At 38.9% G+C, this 15,733-nt stretch overlaps 1 protein-coding gene across 2 annotated transcripts in view; it reads right to left on the bottom strand.

Annotated features, from left to right (window-relative positions):
• Window positions 1–15,733, bottom strand: part of FAM120A (family with sequence similarity 120 member A) — a 103,303-nt gene that overhangs the window by 78,392 nt on the left and 9,178 nt on the right. For both annotated transcript variants that reach the window (XM_059927063.1, XM_059927064.1), the window contains exons 2-3: window positions 4,629–4,875; window positions 1,168–1,250 (exon numbers count right to left, since the gene is read on the bottom strand). In XM_059927063.1, the coding sequence (XP_059783046.1) occupies window positions 1,168–1,250; window positions 4,629–4,875 (330 nt within the window). The remainder of the gene's footprint in view (window positions 1–1,167; window positions 1,251–4,628; window positions 4,876–15,733) is intronic.

Here is a 15,733-nt window from a genome sequence, read left to right as displayed (position 1 = left end):
AATAGCAAATAGAAAGCTGTTCCCCTTCAAGGACAAAAAAGCAAAAGAAAACAAGTAATTTCTAACAAGAGGAGAAAAACTGACTTTTGAACAGAAGTTTTAAAGCCCCATACAAAGAACTGTTATGATAAAAAGGAAAACATCAGGACTCATCAATAAGAAATGGAAAAGAAAGGGGATTCTAGGCAGCAAGAAACAAGATGAAAGAGGCAGGAAAGGAATGCCGCTTGAACTTGCAAGTATCACAAAAGCTCACTATAAGCTAAAACACAAAAACTCCAATTTGGAGGGCAATTCTGACAACAGGAAAAAGTGCATTCAGAAACCATTCCATGCAACCTCCCTATTACTATGAGGAACTGAGGCCCAGGCTGCCAGCCAGTGTAGGTCCCGACTTCCCAGCTCCCCACCTAACAAGTGGCAGTTATGATCACAACACTAAATAGCAGAGAACACCAGAGCCACTTTACCCAGCAAAGGGAATACGGAAAATCACAGGAAGCCACTCACAAGTACAACTCCAAGTTCCCTAGTGGCTCATACCAATTTCACTACTATGTTCACATCAAACCGTAAACCTTCCCACTCTAGAAAATCAGTTAAGTGAGTCTTCTTGGATGTCCATTACTTTCACAAACAGGAAGGGGAGAAAAATAAGAAAATAAATATTAACAAAATAGTACAAATGGACCACTTCTCTAATGAACTTGGGTCTCCTCCATCATTCAAATAGCATTAAAACTGTAAATCGATTTTTACAATATTGAAAAATTAGTAAGAAAATTATGAAATTTATCAAACTATGCTAAGATGTTGATCTGAGTAACAGAAGATGGTATTATCTACTGAAAAAAATTAATACTTGTAGGTAAGAAAATTAATACATAAAAACTTTAGCTAAAAAATTTCCACCTATCTAGGTATACGGCATGAAGAATTCCTCTAAGGGAATTTTTAAGGACATTTATATATTTCCCTAAAATATAGGTGCTGGGAACAAGATAAGACAGGTTGTTTGTTTTTTAAGGCAACACAGATTCTGAAGTTAGGGGGAAGCAGAATATTGCTAATTTTGTGGTATATTTCCTTCTACAATAAAGAAACATTATTTATATTATGAAAGTAATAGCAAAATCAACAAATGTTGGAAATGAAATGAATCTGTACCTTAAGTGAGGCTAGTGGATGTTCTGGACCAAGTAAACTCCAATGAAAGGAAGCCAGATCTTCATCAGGCAGAATGTGATTTCCTGGAATACAAACAGGGATACCATAAAAGCCATCATCATGAGTGACACAGGGGAAACTCAGTATCATTGCATGTTATAATTTGTAGATTATCTTTGTTAGTTTCAGACTTTGCAATATGACTTCATAGGACCACCTCATTTGATACGCCACATAAAACTTCCACACAGAAATTGAGAATATTTCCTCATCTTCTAATACAAAGCAACATACAGCAGGCAGACTTCTTGCAGCTGCCTCAAGTACAACGTGAATTTCCAGTAGAGGCTCAACAGCATTCAAACTGAATAAACTGCATAAAAACCTAAGTAATTCCCCAGCACAGTATTAAGGTCAGTCTGATAATGCCAGATGCCAAATGTCAATTTGAAACAAGTTTTCATGTGTTTATGAGAGACTATAGTTCAAACTGCATTCTGTGAAGTAGGTTCAACGGCAGAGGCAGAATCTATAGTTATAAAATCTAAGGGAGGTTAAGTGACAACGTTTGCTGCCTGTGACACGGATCAACACCCTCCTCCCATAACTTCCAGCACCACCCACAAATAGATGTACAAAGCACAGACTACAACAAGTGCCATCAAGAAGTGCCAATCAGCTCTACGCACTATCACCAGGGCTGTGTCACAAATAAGAACTGTATTCAGCTGAGAAACTACATTTTGCGGGGAACATTCTCCCTTCAGTGTAGTGCTTGGATGCCTGATATACTAACATCTTTGGTTTGTTAGTGGTCTTGATACAATTTAAAAGCAGTAATTTCCTAAATAATTCTGTAATTTTTATATTATGATTTAGTCACCTCCACACTAAGCAGATTCATTAATCAGCTGCTAACAGAAAACAAAACAAGGTGAGTTCATTTGCAGCATTGCTAATCATAATACTCTAAACACACAAATATATGATACAGATGTACCGAACTGTCATTATGTCCAGAAGAGCAAAGGTAAGTCCTAACTGTCCAGTTACCGAGTTTTGTACTGCTTTCCTCAGCTCATGGAATGTATAGAACTTTACTGTGAAGTATTAAGTATCTGAGATTTGTTTTTGAAGCTTCTATCTGAAAAGATATTAAGCCAATTCCAACATCAAGAATAGTCTGTTAAATACCATATGCTAACACATATATATGGAATCTAAAAAAAAAAAGGTTATGAAGAACCTAGGGGCAGGACAGGAATAAAGACGCAGATGTAGAGAATGGACTTGAGGACACAGGGAGGGGGAAGGGTAAGCTGGGACAAACAGAGAGTGGCCTGGACATATATACACTACCAAATGTAAAACAGATAGCTAGTGGGAAGCAGCCACATAGCACAAGGAGATCAGCTCAGTGCTTCATGACCACTTAGAGGAGTGGGAATAGGGAGGGTGGGAAGGAGACGCAAGAGGGAGGAGATATGGGGATATATGTATAGCTGATTCACTTTGTTATAAAGCAGAAACTAACACAACATTGTAAAGCAATTATACTCCAATAAAGATGTTAAAAAAAAAAAAGAATAGTCTGTTAAAACTTGGGTCAAATACTTAAATGAGTATTTCACTCAACCTTTCTAAAACAAAACATCTTATATAGCTATACTTTCTATTACAAAAAGGAGAAATTATACTTTGTATTAAAAAAAGGAAAAATAATCTTTCTCATTTGAGGACGTTGAAACTTTTACACAAAATCTAAACTAAAAATGCTCACCCAATTAAGCGTTTATCTATAACTTGCCTAAATTTTCTGAAGAAATTCCAAGCCTTAACTTATTACTAAATTATTCACAATGTTACTACTGTTTTTCATTTCTTTTACTATTTCACAAAATAAGTTAGCTAGAAAAGTATTAGTTGGCATTATCTCCCAAGAAATTTATTCAATGTTTCCTTAAATAAGATAAACAAATATCCTTCCCAAATTAGTTAAGGCATCCATATTCTAAAAGCATACAATTTTCCCATTCATTTAAAGTCAATTGTGGTAACATTTAAGTAAATATGAAACTTTCATAATGTGCCCATCCACTCCATCACTTTTTAACATTTGAGGAAATATCCTTTTATATTTTAATGTCTGAAAATATGAAAGTACTACATATATTTAGAAATTAGGTTTTAATCCTCCAAATCCCAAGTCCCAAGAGTTCACCAAGAAAATGGACAGAAAATAGCCAAGTACTAACTTAAAGACATGTACTTGAGATTAGATCCAAATAAAGACAACTTGTAAAATCAGAAATTTTTTGACTGATTTGTAGTTATACAATTTGAAATGTTATCACCAAATAATATATGAAAAATTATGGCTCTCTCACTATAATTTCTAGTTGTATAAAACTATTTTGGAATGTTTATAAAAAATCTGATAATTAGGAATTTCTAAAAATAACCTACAATATAATCCCCCTCTTAAACATGACCAGATCAGCACTGCTAAGCACTACAGAATAGAAATTGAGAGAGTACAATAAGATCGCACTTTTCTGGAGACCACATATCTTTCAAAAAGGGCCTGTGTGTCCCCAAACAGCCCTCAATCCCATCACTGAAATTCATGGATTTTACTCACAGGAGGGCTTTGCTCAGAACACATTTACTTATACTGTGGACATAATTTTTACAAACTCTGAGCAAACTAGAGCCGGATATTCAAGTAGCTAGAAACGTGTACATTCCAAGCACAAGAAAGGGAAGTGGACAGAAAAGAAAGAAATAACTATAAACTACAGACATAAAGTGATAAATAAATATATTACTTATTGCCAAGTTATTTTTAAGAGAAAGAAATTAATATATAAAATCTTAGTTGAAACCAGATTTCATCCTTTCTAGGTATTCAGCATAAGGAATTCCTCCAAGGGAGTTTTTAAAGACATTTATACATTTACTTAAGACGCAGGCATTGGAAACAGGGTAACGTAATTTTTTTTTTTTTTTTTTCCCTTTTAAAGTAGTGAGAATCCTGAAAGTGAGGGGAAAACATGACAGTGGTAACTTCACAGCATATTTTCTTCTATAACAAACATAATTTGTGCCAAAGGTTTAAATGTTTAATTTTCATAAGTGAGACTGTGTTAACATTTGTGATTTTTAAATGTTATTTTCCCCAAACTTTAAGGGCATTTTTTTTCACAAAATTAGTTTATCGGCCTAGATGGAACAATACATAAACAAACACTTAAGAACAAATGAAGCACATTTTCAGTGACACCAAAAAATAATGAGTAAAGAATGTTACTGAGGAGAAGCCCAGCCCATTCCCTGGTTCTTTTAAATTAAAGTGCGATACTATCCAAAACATTCTAGCATTGAAATTTAAAAAAAACAACAACAGTATGTTTCGAGTATAGAACTCCTTTATAAAATGAATTTTCACACTGCCCACCTACCTAACAGAGCAGCAAAGATAGGGAAGCGGTTTGGGTTCAGGTCCAGCTGCTTGGCAACCTCGTGCATCAGATATTGGCTTGTGGTGAGACTTTTCCCATTCCGGCTCAGTTTTAGGGCATGGGCACTGAAATAGTAGGGGATGTTGCACAGGGCATAATCAGAGTCGTATGCAACTAAGCCGTGGAAGCCGTTTTCTCTGCAGAAACCGATCACTTCTTGATGATGATCCTCGATGCTCTGCGCAACCTGTGCAAGTGAGAAGACCACTTCGTCAGAGGCCAGGCACCACTGCAGCATGTGCTCAATACACAGACATATCTGTACAGAACCTGTAAATTCCAGATATGGAAGATATGCAAGAGAGCCAAACAGTCAAAACTGACAATAATAAAGTAGGCAGCACGTTGCTCAAATAAGAAATTTCAGTGGGAAATAATCTCCTGGTCAGTAACTTATGATCCCATCCAGACTGCAAATTAACTTTCAATTTCTTATCAAGTTCAAAGATCACCCTGCTTAAAAATACACAATGCCAGGTGGCCCCTGTGACAGTATTTTGAAGGAAAAGAGACAGACGGGGAAAAAAGAGACAGAAGAGGAAAATAAAGAAGTGTAAAGGAAGGAGACAGAGAGAAGCCAGCCACTCAGTGAAAACAAAATAATTTCTTCAAAGTAAATCAAAGCAAATAGGTGAAATAACCAGAAGGATTAAAAAAAAAAAAAAAAGCCAAGTATTATCCATCACCGACCTACTAGTTACTATAGACCCTGAAGTATTCAGCATATGGGTAATAATAAGAATGAACATGTTTACCACCAAATAATTGTCACGTGTTTATTCTGTGCAAAGGACCATGCCTGGTGGTGTGGCACCAGGTTCAGGACAACTGTGAAGGCTAGGTCTAAATTTACTGCCTTTTTAGTGATGAAAACTACAAGCTGAAGCTTCTTTACTTCTACTGGCTCTCCCATTGTGAAAGGTCAACCCCATCTAAGGTGTCTGTCACATACTAAAGAGGGCAGAGAAGCAACGCCCACAGGAAAGCAAAAAGCCCCCGGAATTTCTCTATTCCAAAAAACATACCAAAGGGCATTGAAAAACATTTTCCTAAAATTATATATATAAAGTCAAAGACAATTCCTCTCCTGCTGTTACCCACACTCATTTATCCAACTAAAATTTGGCAGGTTTTTTTTTCCCCCTACAATGGATAAAGGTATTTTAGAAAACAGAATTTTAAACTTAATTGAGTGATTGAGCTGTGGAAAATTAACTCTCCATAGAGCCCTAAAGGTTAAAAACAAGTGCCCTTAAACATAAATTTCTAGAACTACACTGCCTGATTTGTGGCTATATTGAATTAAAATTAAAAATACATTAAAAATTAAGTTCAAGTGTTCAATGGTCACCTACTAGATGGACATCATTGTAGAGTTACTCTCATCTCTCACTGACTTTCACCAAATTTTGTTAGAAAGTTAGTTATAATGAAAATTCAGCGGCAAAGCAGTCCTTTTAAAGATGCATATTTAAAGGAAAAATAATTTTTTGCATTCTCTTGATAAGTATTTTGATAAAAATATTTTGTGTTACAAAGAAAACAATAACAACTTACTGTTCTGTCTTAGAATAGGATGATGCTGTTTTATCTCAATCTAAAAATAGAGTACTTTCACTAAAATAGAAAACGACAGTTAAAATTTTTTTTAATTAGCCCAGCTTCATCTAGAAATGATAATCTCCAAGTCCATACCCTCTACCTCAAATCATTTTATTACACAGAACTTTATATTTACAGCAATGTCTTAAGGCATTTAAAAATCACCAGCAGTTCCTGTTTTCCAGACATCTTTAATATTAAAGTCTGCATAATCATCCTAAGAGGCCCTGAAATGAAGAGAGGTTGTGAGTTACCACCCCCTCGCTCCAGTCCCCTCGGAGGAGTTCTAGAAAAGGCAGCATGGCTGCTTGCTTCATAGAGCCAGATATCCTGTAGAGGAGATGGGGCAAAATTAAATGTATGAGTTGAGTACAGTACAAGCTATATTTTGCAAGAGAGTTTATTAACCTATTCTTCCAGGACACTGAGGCTGCCAGCAGTTCAGAACCTAGCTCTGCCCAGCTCCAGGACAAGAGCGGTTCAGAGACTCATCCTCCCTGAGCACCCACTCTCTGCATGCCTCACAACATATTACCTCATTACCCTCACAACAACCCTTGGAGGGGAAAGAAGGAGGTAGCCCTGTGTGGTTACTCAGTGGGGTGTTCAAGCAGGGGAACAGCAGGTGTACTGACTCAGAGCTGAGTGTGGTGTCCGCAGCCTCATCCCAGAGACCCAGGGGAAAGCAGTAGGTGATGGAGTCAGAGTAGGCAGGGACAGATCTAATCTGGCAGGTTTTCAAGGAAGGCTGCTGGCATTGTAAAACAACAGGCAATATATTTCCAGAGCTGTAAAGCACTCATACTCTTTGACTCTGGAGCAATCTTACGCCAGGAAATAGAGCCTAAGAAACCAACGTATCTGATAAAAAACGTTGGGAGCATAAAAAGGGTGAGGGTAGCCTTCTATGGGAAAAATAAGTTAACATTAAGGAGCTGGGTAAACACAGCAACTACACAGTGTTGTGGAGAAACTTGAGAAAAGCTTAGGACAAAATATTAAACAAAACCATTTCAGAATACAATATCCGCTACATACAACCACATAAAACTGCACCTGTGGGAAAAGACTGAAAGGGAGTAAGCAAAAACTAACACAGTTGTGCAGGGTGGCACAATTATGCTTAAAAAAAAAAAAAAGAAAGAAAAAACTTTATTTTATTATTTTTTTAACATCTTTATTGGAGTATAATTGCTTTACAATGGTGTTAGTTTCTGCTTTATAACAAAGTGAATCAGCTATACATATACATATATCCCCATATCTCCTCCCTCTTGTGTCTCCCTCCCACCCTCCCTATCCCACTCCTCTAGGTGGTCACAAAGCACCGAGCTGATCTCCCTGTGCTATGCGGCTGCTTCCCACTAGCTATCTATTTTACATTTGGTAGTGTATATATGTCCATGCCAGTCTCTCACTTCGTCCCAGCTTACCCTTCCCCCTCCCCGTGTCCTCAAGTCCATTCTCTACGTCTGCATCTTTATTCCTGTCCTGTCATTAGGTTCTTCAGAACCATTTTTTTTTTTTAAGATTCCATATATGTGTTAGCATACGGTATTTGCTTTTCTCTTTCTGACTTACTTCACTCTGTATGACAGTCTCTAGGTCCATCCACCTCACTACAAATAACTCAATTTCGTTTCTTTTTATGGCTGAGTAATATTCCATTGTATATATGTGCCACATCTTCTTTATCCATTCATCTGTCGATGGACACTTAGGTTGCTTCCATGTCCTGGCTATTGTAAATATTGCTTCAATGAACTTTGTGGTACATGACTCTTTTTGAATTATGGTAGAAAAAAAACTTTTTTAAAAGAAAAAAATCTAATAAAAAGTTGAAACAGCCCTCATATAAGCCACGCCCACAATGGCCACCTCTATGCCACCGCACTGGGGGCAAATACTCCTCCTTTCACATCCATCTCCTGCCAGACAAGGCACGCAATTCGCTCATCTACATATCAAGGGTCTAGCTTGGTGCCTGGCACACAGTAAAGACTATTTATGAAATGAAAAACTCTGGGGGGTCCCAGTTCAGGGGCCCCAAACAGTCTTTAAATTATCTATAAAGATTACTATAAACTCTAAACAGTAGAAACCAACAGCCAGTAGAGCCTTATAGAGCAGTTTCATCTATCTCTGGAGAGTGGAATGTAGCGCTTTCCACAGTCACCTCCTTCCACTGACCCTTCCCCAAACACAATTCTTCGTTCATTCAGAACACTTGGTTTCAGCCTGGCATTAATAAGCAAAGTGAATGAACTATTAATAATTCACTACAAGACTAATTTGCAAATGTTAATAATATCTTAATCCTCCCCCAAAGCACACCTAACATTAAACAAATAGCTGTCTGCTAGAATTAATCTCCTAAAACAAAAGATAAAGGAATCCTGCCCTTAAGTAAGCACAGACTTCAAATCTAAAGCAAGGTGTATAACTGAATCACTTTGCTGTACACCAGAAACTAACATTGTGTTAGTTCAATCAACTATACTTCAATAAAGAATAATAATAATAATAAAGCAAGGTGGAGCAATCTGTGCCCTTTGTCGTGCTCACCTTTCCTATCTCAGGTACCCTGAGTGATATGGATGGGGAGGAGAACCAAAATGTACAGGTACGAGTTCTGGCTTGATGTCCAACCTGCCTAGCTAGGAATGTAAAATTAATGAATCTTTAAGGTTCTTTCAACTTCTGAAATTCTAGTATTCTTCCCCACTGGTTAAAATCCATTTTGCCTTTATCTGAGGAAGGCTACATGGCATTAAAAACCACAAGGTAACAGAGATGCAATCCTTTCCAACAAGTGAACAGTGGAAGTGTGGTGTAGCAGTTACTCGGTTAGGGAAATAAAAACCCCACAAAACACCTAAATGAAAGAGTCTGGGTGATGGATACATGACTCTATGCATTTGTACAAGCTCACATCATTGTACATATCATACAAAGAATAAACTTTAATATACACAACTTAAAAAAAAAAATCAGCCAGCAGTCAGGGATGCTAGGTCAGAATGCAAACTGACAAATGTATCGAATTGTATTATAAACTGTCTGTCACAGGGGTGCCAATGAACAACTCTGAAATCACTTTCACATCTGTTAAGGTTGGGGTAAATGGATGGTAGATGACCTCAGTGTCTCCTTATCAGAGAACGAGCTTACAAATGTGCAAAGGGAGGAGGCTAGCATGACCCTGTGGTGTTGGGTTAGCCATGGAGATGTCCGTAAGAACCCACAAGTAGATGACAACACAGACAGACAGGCACAGAAATCATTAGCGGTAAGTGTGTGCACGTGGATTAGTCTATAAACACACACATACATCTCCCAGGAGTCAGCAGAGAACCTAGAAGCAGCAACATCCCCGGAGAAAGAACATCTGTACCCCGATATGGTTTCTAAATACCATTCTCCACTAAAAGGCATGACACTGAGCAGACGCCCAGTAGATATACGGAAGGAGGGCACTGCACCTCTGCAGCGTTCTCCTCAAATCACAAGAAAATATCAGACAGCCCAAATTGGAGGCCAACCTACAAAATGCTTGATCAGTTCTCCAAAAGTGTCGAGTCACCACAGAGACAAGCAGAGGCTGAGAAGCTGTCCCAGATCAGAGATCACTAAGTAGACAAGACGCCTAAAGGCAACAGGGAACCCAAAAAGGATACAGGTGGAAAATGGAAAAAATCTGAATGAAATACATAATGCAGTTAATGGTACTGTACCAATGCTAATTTCTCAGTTGTAACAGTTGTACTAGCTCATAGGATGCTAAGACGCATGAAAGCTGAGTGAAGGATATTCAGGAACTCTCTGTACCATTTTTGCAACTTTTCTATAAACCCCAAATTATTCCCAAGTAAGAAGTTTATTTTAAAAAGAAAAAAAAAAAAAACACAATAGTCTACAACAGCGGTCCCCAACCTTTTTGGCACCAGGGACCAGTTTCCTGAAAGACAATTTTTCCACGGACTGGAGGCGGCGGTGGGGGTGGGGGAAGGAATGGTTTCGGAATGATTCAAGTGCATTACATTTATTGTGCACTTGATTTCTATTATTATTACATTGTAATATATAATGAAATAATTATACAACTCACCATAATGCAGAATCAGTGGGAGCCCTGAGCTTCCTTTACTGATAGAGTTTTGATATGAGTCTGCAAGCAATTGATTTTTTATGGTCTCTGTGCAGTCAAACCTCTCTGCTAATGATAATCTGTATTTGCAGCCACTCCCCAGTGCTAGCGTCACTGCCTCAGCTCCACCTCAGATCATCAGGCACTAGATTCTCATAAGCAGCGCACAACCTACATCCCTCACATGTGCAGTTCACAGCAGGGTTCGCACTCCTATAAGAATCTAATGCCGCAGGTGATCTCACAGGAGGCAGAGCTCAGGCAGTAATGCGAGCCATGGAGAGCAGCTGTAAATACAGATGAAGCTTCTGCTCACTCCTCCGCTGCTCACCTCCTGCTGTGCGGCCTGGCTCCTAACAGGCCATGGACCGGTACCAGTCCGTACCCCAGGGGCTGGGGACCCCTGGTCTACAAGACACTAACTGAGAGACTGTTTTAAGCTATTTCATCATGTGAACAAAGCACTGAAAGGCCTGACAGGCAAAGTCTCCAAGAGTCTATCATGTGAAAACACAACTCTCCCCAGGCAGTCCAACTAAGGGAAGTAGGAAAGCCCACCACAGATGGCATAAACCTATGAATGAAAGAATAAAGTCCAACAACCAAGAATACTTGTAAGAGGCCCACTGAACAATTCCTCAAGACTTATGTCAAAGAGCCTGGTAAAGAGTCAGGGGCAGAGAATTGGATGCGGTGCAAAGGAGACTCGATGCAAGGTTTGGGTGGGGATAGGAAAACACCTGGATTGCATCAAAACAGAACCTGAGAGGTAGTTATTTAATTAAAAATAAAAATTAAATCCCAGAGGTTAAGCTTCTAGGAATCAGGGTCTAACAGGGTATCGCTGTTCTTTCTCCTTTGAGTGTGTCTTTCTTCCGGTCTGAATGCCTTTCACTCCTGTTTGCCATCTCTTCTACTCACCCTATTCCCCGTGTTCTGTTTCTCCAATTCCCTGGCCTTCCAGCTCCTGGCTCAGACTGGGCACATTATGCTTAATGAAAATGGTATGTCTAGTTCTTAATTCTTATTTTAGAAATGAGTAAAAACTATGAAATATAATGTTGGGAAGATTATTTCAATTTGAACTCCCAAAGAGTATAAAGCAAGCTAAAAAATTAAGCTGAGACCTACCTACTCACAGGTGATAAAGAAAGGGTGAAGGCCTCCTATGAGAGTGAGCCAGACTTGGAATTATGCATAGCCTCCTCACAGAAAACACCAGGCTAGTAACCAGACCGCCTACCACCTTAAAGGCACCAGGCCTTGACGGATTTTTGCCATGGCTGCCATCCCCACTGCATCAAAATGCGACTTCAGATCAAGGGAGTGAAACCACAGAGCTCCTGTGTACAGTGCACAGAGCATTCGTCGTTTACTATTTTTTTTTATATATAAATTTATTTATTTTATTTTTTTATTTTTGGCTGTGTTGAGTCTTCGTTGCTGTGCGCGGGCTTTCTCTAGTTGAGGTGAGCAGGGGCTACTCTTTGTTGTGGTGCACGGGCTTCTCATTGCTGTGGCTTCTCTTTTTGCGGAGCACAGGCTCTAGGCGTGCAGGCTTCAGTAGTTGTGGCACGTGGGCTCAGTTGTTGTGGCTTGCGGGCTCTAGAGCTCAGGCTCAGTAGTTGTGGTGCACGGGCTTAGTTGCTCCGCGGCATGTGGGATCTTCCCGGGCCAGGGCTCGAACCTGTGTCCCTTGAATGGCAGGCAGATTCTTAACCACTGCGCCAAGAGGGAAGCCCACTTGATACGTGCTTTGGTAGCCACAACCAGGCTGGGAACCACCAAACACCTCGCCTCACCTCTCCACCCATCCGTCACCAAGAAACGTGGTGTATGCAATCAGTGTTGAAGATCTTCAGTAGCTGGCAAAACGCCCCATTTTTGGTCCCAATGAAGTATTTTGTATTTAGCTAGGGATAATTTTATACAACTATATATTTGCCACAGAATCCTAGTTAAATCTTTTTATCTCAATAGTTTTAAGTTTCATCATTAAAAAGGCAGATACATCAAAATTCAGTATTTTTTACAAAGAATAATGACTAAAAAATTCTCAAGCTTACTTTGTGAATGTAATTATTTATTAATGCTGAAAGCAGCTATGCGGAAAGTCCCACAAGAATGAAAATGTAACACCGTTACTTACTCCTAATCTCCAGTGAAGAAGCACTTGTACAGTGAGGTTTTGTGTCTCTGGCACCAAGTGAACTCCACTGCCTACTTTAATACTTTCTGTACTTCCATTTCTTCATCTGCAAAAATAATAGTACTCTCCCACCTCATAGGGTAGCTGTGATGATTAAATGAGTTACTACACGTAAACAGCTCAGAATCATTCATAAATAATAAGCACTTGATAAATGTCAGGTACTATTTATTTTTAAGTAAGCTATGTGAGAAAGGATCTGCTTCTTCATACTTTACATGCAGGATCTGAAACACTATGAGTTGTCATAAAGAGATTTTCTGACACACAGATAAAAATATCATATGTGGTTTTTCTTTAGAATAATTTTACAGAAGCTCAGGGAATAATGTGACACGTCCTTCAACCAGCTACCAGCCTTAAAAGATGTAAGTTAACCTGAACGTAAGAGGATAAGTCAACCTAAATTCTTTTGTTAAAAAAAAAAAAAAAAAATCAGGCTCTGACCTTTATCCAGCAGAATTCTAGACACTATGTGTGAGGTGGGTAAAACTTACTCAGGCTACTTACTCCCTACTCAAGTCGAGCTGAAGAGTGAGAACATGAAAGTCAACGCTAACTTGGTAGAAGATTTTTATTGTTGTTGTTTACTTTAAAAAAGCAATTTTAGTGTCATGACATACATTAGCAATGTCTCTAAAAGTAAATCTCTTCTCCTCAGGAAATCTGTAATCATGGCTGAATAAACGTCTTACCTTATATAGCTCTTGGTTATTCTATAAGAATTGGTTGCAGTAGTCTTAAAAGCAAGGAAAAACAATTTCTTTTAAAATAAGGGAGTGGCACATGAAAAGATTCTCAACTTCATTAATCATAGGCAAATGTAAATCAAAACCACGAGATACCATTTCACACCAATTAAGATGGCTACTAAAAAAAAAAACAGAAATAAGCAAGTGTTGGCGAGGATGTGGAAAAATTGGAACCCTCACATATTGCTGGTAGGAATGTAAAATGGTGCCGTTGCTGTGGAAAATGGTATAACAGTTCTCAAAATATAAAATCACCATATGATCCTGCAATTCCATTTCTGGGCATATACTCAAAAGAACTGAACGCAAGGATTCAGACAGATATTTGCACCCCCGTTTTCATAGCAATATTATTCACAATAGCCAAAAGGTAGAAGCAACCTAAGAGTCCACTGACAGATGAACAGATAAGCAAAATGTGTTCTATCCACACAAAAGATTATTATGCAGCCTCGAAAAGGAAGGAAATTCTGATACATGCTACAACACGGATGAACCTCGAGGACATTATGCTCAGTGAAATAAACCAGTTACAAAAAGATAAATTCTGTGTGATTCCATCCATATGAGGTGCCTTAAGTAGTCAGATTCATAGAGACAAGAAAGTAAAATGGTGGCTGCCACAGGCTGGCAGAGAGGAATGGGGAGTTAGTGCTCAATGAGGACAGTTTCACTTTGGGAAGATGAGAAAGTTCTGGAGATTGATGGTAGTGATGTCTGCACAGCAGTGTGAATGCGGTTTCGCATCCGCTGATACGGAGGGCCGACTGGACTCACTGTACTACACCATTTTACATCAGGGACTTGAGCATCCTTGGATTTTGGTATCTGAGGGGGCTCCTGGAATCAGTCCCCTACATATACCTGAGGGAAGATTGTACTTAATTCCACTGAACTTAATTCCACTTAAAAATGGTTAAAATGGGCGGGCTTCCCTGGTGGCGCAGTGGTCAAGAATCCGCCTGCCAATGCAGGGGACACGGGTTCGAGCCCTGGCCTGGGAAGATCCCACATGCTTAGCTGCGGAGCAACTAAGTCCGTGCACAACTACTGAGCCTGTGCTCTAGAGCCTGCAAGCCACAACTGCTATGCCCACCCGCCACAACTACTGAAGCCTGCGCACCTAGAGCCCGTGCTCTGCAACAAGAGAAGCCACCACAGTGAGAAGCCTGCGCAATGCAACGAAGAGCAGCCCCCGCTAGCCGCAACTAGAGAAAGCCCATGTGCAGCAATGAAGACCCAATGCAGCCAAAAATAAAATAAATTAATACAAAAATAAAAATAAGAAATGGTTAAAATGGTAAAACTTTTGTTATATATAGTTTACAATTACAAAAATAAAGATAAAAATTATAATAATAATAAGAGGGTGGCACCCCGTCTCCCTGTTTTCTCAGAAATCCTAGGCACTTAGCTCCAAGATATAACTTCCTCCTTGTCAAAAAAGAAGTTTTATTTTTCCTTTGGATAATGACATTAGCATATATGTAATGTATTATATTTGCCAGCCTACATAAAAGGGTGAGATTTCTTCTCTGCAATCTCTTTAGCAGGTTGCCTGTGATGCAACTGCAATCTGTTTCAATGCTTATTCAATAATAAAACTGTTTCCTTTCTCTGTTAAAAAATTAAATAAGAGAGTGAATGTCCTAAAAGAAATGCAAGTTAAACTTCATACATTTTTAAAATAAAATAATAAAAGGAATGTTGAACCAAGGGGGAAAGGGGTGGGGTGGGAGGAACTGGGAGACTGGGACTGACACATACACATTATTGATACTATGGATAAAATGGACAACTGATAGGAACATGCTATATAGCACAGGGAACTCACCTACTGCACAGTGGTAACCTAAATGGGAGGGAAGTCCAAAAGGGAGGGGATATCTGTATGTGTTTGGCTGATTCATTTTGTTGTGCAGTGGAGGCTAACACAACATTGTAAAGCAACTATACTCCAATAAAAATTAATTTAAAAAAAAAAAGGAGTGTTGAAACACCAACGTTATTTGTATTCAGTGTCTATTCAGCCCACTATATTAATCTCCTAATGATTCAGCTAACTCCTAGCAATAGTATTCTTCTTAAAACTCCAGTTCCAAAATACATCAAAATTTAACTTTTGGAATTTAGAAAAATGAATCTCAGATTGATGCAACTTATTTCAAAATGGTGACACGTGCAAACTCTTTACTGACCTCTTTAATGGCTCACATAGGTACAGGAGGTTGAAAAACCATGGTGCCTGTGCTCATCCAAGCAGTCCAGGGAGGCCCTCCCAGTCTGGACTGGCTGGCACTCCGGCTCATGAAGATGAACAATACACTCCAGACCT

The sequence above is a fragment of the Balaenoptera ricei genome, chromosome 6 (assembly GCF_028023285.1).
Source record: "Balaenoptera ricei isolate mBalRic1 chromosome 6, mBalRic1.hap2, whole genome shotgun sequence".
Classification (NCBI taxonomy): Eukaryota; Metazoa; Chordata; class Mammalia; order Artiodactyla; family Balaenopteridae; genus Balaenoptera; species Balaenoptera ricei.
Note: the sequence above shows the minus strand (reverse complement) of the source record. Positions and strands in the feature narration are given on the sequence as shown.